This window comes from Tiliqua scincoides, chromosome 3, assembly GCF_035046505.1.
Source record: "Tiliqua scincoides isolate rTilSci1 chromosome 3, rTilSci1.hap2, whole genome shotgun sequence".
Lineage (NCBI taxonomy): Eukaryota > Metazoa > Chordata > Lepidosauria > Squamata > Scincidae > Tiliqua > Tiliqua scincoides.
Window position 1 is genome coordinate 133,279,186 of NC_089823.1, and position 6,192 is coordinate 133,285,377.

Consider the following 6,192-nt stretch of genomic DNA (forward strand, 5'->3'; position numbering starts at 1 on the left):
GTTAGTCTTTAATGTGCCAGAGAACTCCTTTATGAACACTTCCAAATACATCTCTGAGCAGTAATATGGAGTATAACATGAAATAGTGTACAGGGTTTGAGCTGCCATTACTCCTTTCAACTGATATCTTTTCAGGTTCATGGAACCAGCTGTTATTGTTTGCCTGGGTGGGATTCTCCCGTTTGGATCCATTTTCATTGAAATGTGAGTCTTTTTCCAAGAAAACTACACAAATGATTTGCCAGTAAATGCATAATATCTATATTGACAATTATGGTAAATACAACTTCCTTTATCTTTAGGTATTTTATCTTTACCTCCTTCTGGGCTTACAAAATCTACTATGTCTATGGCTTCATGATGTTAGTGCTGGTTATCCTCTGCATTGTGACAGTCTGTGTGACAATCGTGTGCACATACTTCCTTCTAAATGCAGAGGACTATCGGTGGTAAGTAATGTATCCTTTATGTTTATTGTCCAGTCTTATCCAACAACCAACCAAGTAAAAATGTTTTTACTAAAGCAGTAGATGTATTAAAGAAACATTTTTAGTAGTCTTCCCCATTGGGATATGAAAGAGATTGAAATGGGAAAGAGTAGTGTCACAAGAATGCATCCATAGAGGCTATGGATGATACGGCTTGTAAAATGATATTAGAAAACTAAGCAGCATGAAAGGGCAAAGCAGAAAATAACCAAGTAAATCTTAATGCTGTTATTACTATGGTCCTTTCTTGGATTATCTTGCACAGTTTGCCAAACTGTTTTTGTTTTAACAAAACTTGTTTGAGAGACATGCATTTGTTTTTCAGGCAATGGACGAGTTTTCTGTCTGCCGCTTCGACTGCAATCTATGTTTACATGTATTCCTTTTATTACTACTTTTTCAAGACAAAGTACGTAGCCTTTGACATTTTGTGTTTTCCCTTTTAAATAACAAAGCTAAAGTTTTACTTGGAAAATGTTTCAATGATTGACTTCAGAAGTAGAAAAGAAAAAGGAACAACCTGCTTTAAACTTTTTTTTTCAGGATGTATGGCTTGTTTCAGACGTCATTTTACTTTGGTTATATGGCAGTATTTAGCACAGCCCTGGGAATAATGTGCGGTGAGTTCCGATTGTATTCAAAATCTTAAGTTCCTCAAATAATATCCTTTTTTGATGGGTGAAGACTCTGTACAGAAACCGTAGAGAGAATAGAAACCTAAGCAGTACACAAATATATGTATATGTGCACACCTACGTGTACACTCAGATACAAACATACACATGCCTATTTTGAAGTAAGCCCCATTGAGTTCCATTGGACTTATTCCCTGGTAAGCATACAAAGGACAGTTTTGGTTTTCTTTCTTTTACAAAGGTCAGTGAAAAAAAACATTGAAGTTAGCGAGAGCTGATGCTCAGTTTTGGGTGCAAGGAGGGCTGTTTTGAGGCAGCTTCAAAATTGTATCTCTCTCCAGCTTTCATGCAAAGGGTGTCTAAGACAGTGTAGGAGGGATCAGAAGTAACTTTTGGTTTCAGCTTTGCAGTTGAGTGCCAGGGACCCTGGTTGTCCCAGGAGAGGGCTTAAATTCCAGTTGAGGATGGAGAGTAATGTTGGATGGTGCAGTCTAAGCCCAGCCTTTTGCTTGTGGAGTAACCATATGAATTTGGGGAAGAAACGACAGACACAGTCTGTGTGGCTGGTGTCTGAGGCCACAGGCCTGAGGAGCATGTACTTGCTCAGGCTAAGAGGCTAAAGGAAGCATCCCTTTGCTTAGAAGTATGGGGTCCAAGCCAGTGCAGTGGCTTAATTAGACTGGCATTAAGTGTGAACTTTGTGCCTGGGAGCAAAATCTGATCACAAGAATGCACGCATTGCAGACCCAGACCACACTGTGACCAGATCCACACGTTTGGGAAACCCAGTCCATGTTTCCAAATCAGATGGGTGTTCTTTTGTTGCTGAGAGATGCCATTTTTGCAGGCTTATTGAGCCTTCTCACTTAGTCTTCCCTGTAGTCGGTCTGCTATTGCTTCCCTTCACCTTTCCTTGCAGTCCCTTGACACAGCATCTTATTTTCAGGCAGCTCCCCTCCAGTGGAGAAGAGTCACTCCAGAACTTTCTGGAGAAACCATGTCAAGTTTGGGTCCCTGTTTTCCATATGTGCTATGTTTATTTATTTATTTTTATTTTTCACATTTTTATACCACCCTTCCTCCAAAGAGCTTAGGATGGTGTACACAGCTGCTTCCCTCCTTTTTGTCCTCACAACAACCCTGTGAGGTAGGTGAGGCAGAGAGAAAGATGTTAATATGCTACTTCCCCACCTCCACTGAAAGTACGCTTTTCCTTGCCTCTGCATTTCTAAAGCACTGCGTAGGATGAGGCAACACTATTTGAGGTTCTCCTAAGTGAGCAAGCTTTTCCTGGCTATTTTCTCCAGAATTATTTTTTTTTACCCAGCATGACTTCTGCAGGTTGAGACACCTCTCTGTCTGTTGCCCCAGCAAGTGAGTCATTCCTGCCTTTAGGTAGCAAAGCTTCCAAAGAAACCTCGTCTTGGCCTTGACCAATTGTTTTCACAACTCATTGTTTTAAGCTGAACAGAGTGCCCTGGCCCAACAAACAAAGACCAACAATCATCTTTTCTTTTTTCCAATACCAAGTCCTGGTAAAGATGCCTGTCTGCTGTTTATTTCTCTCTATGTGAAAATTGTAGAAGCTAATGTTCTAGTTTCCGAAGTTGCAGTGGTAGTCTGTAGTACTACCACAGGGCTGTGTCTAGTACAATCCAGGTTGAGGGTATTCAGTGCACTTGAATCCTAAAAATGTGTGGTGCATATCCCTGAGCATGTGCAGAGCGCATTTACTCATTATCATTTGTTGAAGCAAAACAGTAAAGAGACTGAGTGTCCAGACCTTACAAGTGCATTCTTTTGGTTTCAGTGAGGCTGTCCTTGAATCATAGTAGGATAATAGGAAGCTGATTTATACTGACTAAAACCATCTGTGCATCTAGGCTAGTATTGTCAACACAGACTAGCAACAGCTCTTCAGGATTTCAGAGAGGAATTTTTGTAGTTGCCAAGGATTGAATCTGGGACCATTTCCATGCAAAATGTGCTCTACTGAAGAGTCACAGCCCTCCCTTTAATAAATCTCTCCAGTTACCTTACCAAGGCAGCACTGACAGCCAGGATAGAAGATATGTCTTTATTTTTTTCTGAGTAGGGGGCATCTCCTGTTTCAGATAGTGCTATCCATTCTGGCAGCAGTACCCCAGGGGATTTCATCACAGACTCCTCAAAGACACTGACCTCTATGTATCATTGTGGCCAATTCATAACATATTTATTCATTGTGTGCACAGGCAGTATATTATCACAACAGTGTGCTGCCTCTGTATTGTATCAGTGCCATCCAGAAGATGGTAGATTCAATTGTTATGTTCATTGTCTTATACAGAAGTGAAGCTAATATATATTTGTCTTTGTTTTGGCAGGAGCCATTGGATATATGGGAACAAGTGCCTTTGTTCGAAAAATCTACACTAATGTGAAAATTGACTAAGGAACAGATTCTTGGAACAGTTAACATTTGGGGGGTGGGGACAGAGCATATAAACTTGCACACCAAAAAGCGCAAGAAGAAAATTGTGTGTTTGACACTGGGCACTCTGTGGGTCTCTATTTTATGGATCTTTAAAAGCGACATCTCTTTTCATTGATCCTAAGTTCTTACTGACTTTCTCCAACTATTCTCAACAAGTGCTTGGATTGTATTCAGTAGGCATTACCACAGTACATGCTAATCTTCCCAAAAAGTAGCTCATAAAGATGAAATAGACTAGCTCTCTTCAGTGAAGAGGACAAACTGTATTTAAACATTTGTTCAATTCAATTAAAAAGGAAAGTGAAACACATGGCTCCTAAAATTTTGCTGATTAGTTACTGGTACTTAAAATACTATTCTGGAAAGATTTTTTCCCTCCAATTTTTAGTGCTATTTGACAATGAAAAGTAACACTGGGTGCTATCAGGATTAATTTGCAATATCAACTAATTATCAAATATACATGCATTTGTTTCTTTTTTAAAGGCAAATATTTGCATGCAGCATCAGTTTAATAGGACCAACTTTCCATTTGTTCATCTTTAGAGGAATATCCAGCTATATCTGAGATCCATCCAAAGAAACTAAATGCAAAGGTGGAATTCTCTGCACTGCAGTTTTTGTACAGTTAGCAAGCAACAATGTTAAATGAAGAGGATGCAATCTGTTTTTATTCAACACTTGGAGGTCTAGATTAAAAAATAATTAACTGAATGTCTACAATGATTCTTTTTATTTTTCCCTAAGTCCCCCCTCCCTTGGGGTTTGGAGTGTTTACTTGATGATTTAAAAGGGTAACAAGTGTATAAAACATTAAATGATGTAACTTTAGATGTAGCTCCCAAATGTATTTGGATGTACAGATTTACTAAAGAATACTTTTTTCTGATGATTCAATGTACAAATGTGTGAATTTAGGTGGCTTTTTACATCTTGCCTGCTGTTGCATGAAATGTTGGGGGTTTCCTCGCAATGTGTGTGTGTCTGTCTTGTTTTCTGTTTACTGAAACTCTTTCGGAAGCAAAAACTTGTAATTTATAACAGTTTCCTTTTGTTTAGTTCTCTCTGGACACTCGTGTAACATCTAAAGCAGTGCTGCTTTAAGTGTTCAGAAAATGAAAATAAACTTTTCAGACAAATGTTCTGATTGTGAAAACTAGATCATCGCAGTTGGAAATGGTTTTTTATAGTAGTGCAGGATATTTGTTTCTGAATAAAGTGCTAATATATTCTTCAGTTTCCGAATGCCAGAGGATTTGTCATAGTGCAGTGTCGGTGTGCTTTGTCCATCTAGAAAGAACTTTCAGAGAAGACGCTCTATATATATCAAGTATATGTAGGTGAAGGAAAGTAGAGAGAGAGAGAGAGAATGCACAAATAAAGGCCATAATTTTCCAAAGGGGTGTTGCAGCAATGCCTTCAGAATTCCTTGTTTTCAAATAAGGTTTAAGATGAATCTTAGCATGTATCACCATGGTGAGGTTGATACTAAAAAAAGTGCAGGTATTCTCGAGAGACAAATATACTGTGAGGAACCTTTATTAATCCTAAATTGTGTGTGTGAAAAAGACCATTTTTTTCCTGAGGTAAGTTTGCTTGAAGATTTTCACATTGAGAAATACGTGTGCAAGAAAGGAAATAAATACAATTTACACTAATCCGGCATCTGAAATTTTATATGCATGAAATCCCATAGTGAGTTTCCAAATGGACTCTGCTTTATTCTCCTAACTAAATCGCAAACAAATAGGAAATTATTTTGGCATCTTGTAGTGTTTGCAGTTCATTCTGTAAACTTTTTGCATGATCTTCTTTCTGCAACCTAATACAGAGGATAAATCCTCCTTTATGCTGCTCCTACATTTCAGTGATGCCTGGGGCTACTGCACAAGCCCCACTGCAATAACTGCACAGTTATTGTGCAGTTTGCACAGCAGCAATGTGGCTGTAATGCAAACAAGATTTGAATCACTATTTGTGCTTAAAAATTTGCAGAGTGGAACTTATTAGAAGTGGTTTGACATTTTAGTTGGCCTTTTATTGACTGCCATTACTTTTTAAAAAGTGTTCATTTATTTTTTCATCTTTCCTGGGACAGTCTGTTCTGTGCCAAAAAAGGTTCACATTCTGTACTGAGGGGAAACAAATGTTGCCACCTAAATAAAGCAAGCAAATTAAATGATGTGCTCATTTTGCATCATTTGTTCATCTAGTATTTTATGCCCTGTATTTCAGCGTTAACAATTCCCAGCTGGCTTACAGAATGTTTTAAAAACTCTTAGAATAAAATCAAAGCATGTCAGAAACACAGCAGAGTAATTAAATGCATAAAAACATAGTAGCAGACTTTGAAAGCCATTTAGTGAAAGCCGTTGAAGCAGTATTTTAAAGGGCCTGGTGTTGAAAAGACAGAACAGCAGGTGCTGAGTCAGCTTGTGTGAGAAAAGCACGATCTAGCCAGGGTGTCACAAACTGGCACAGATGGTGCCTGTGGTCACCATCTATGCACCCTTCATCAATGAGGTCCACCCTAGATGTTCAGTTCTGGCAAAACACATTCAGATATGAGAGTCATCCCATGGTGATTTGCAAC

At 38.6% G+C, this 6,192-nt stretch overlaps 1 protein-coding gene across 1 annotated transcript in view; it reads left to right on the top strand.

Annotated features, from left to right (window-relative positions):
• TM9SF3 (transmembrane 9 superfamily member 3) overlaps nt 1-5,778 on the top strand; it is a 43,813-nt gene extending 38,035 nt beyond the window's left edge. Inside the window, exons 11-15 of the mRNA XM_066622122.1 lie at nt 136-204; nt 303-449; nt 814-897; nt 1,032-1,108; nt 3,490-5,778. Of these exons, the coding sequence (XP_066478219.1) occupies nt 136-204; nt 303-449; nt 814-897; nt 1,032-1,108; nt 3,490-3,557 (445 nt within the window). The 3' untranslated portion in view covers nt 3,558-5,778. The remainder of the gene's footprint in view (nt 1-135; nt 205-302; nt 450-813; nt 898-1,031; nt 1,109-3,489) is intronic.
• The last annotated feature ends 414 nt before the right edge of the window (nt 5,779-6,192 follow it).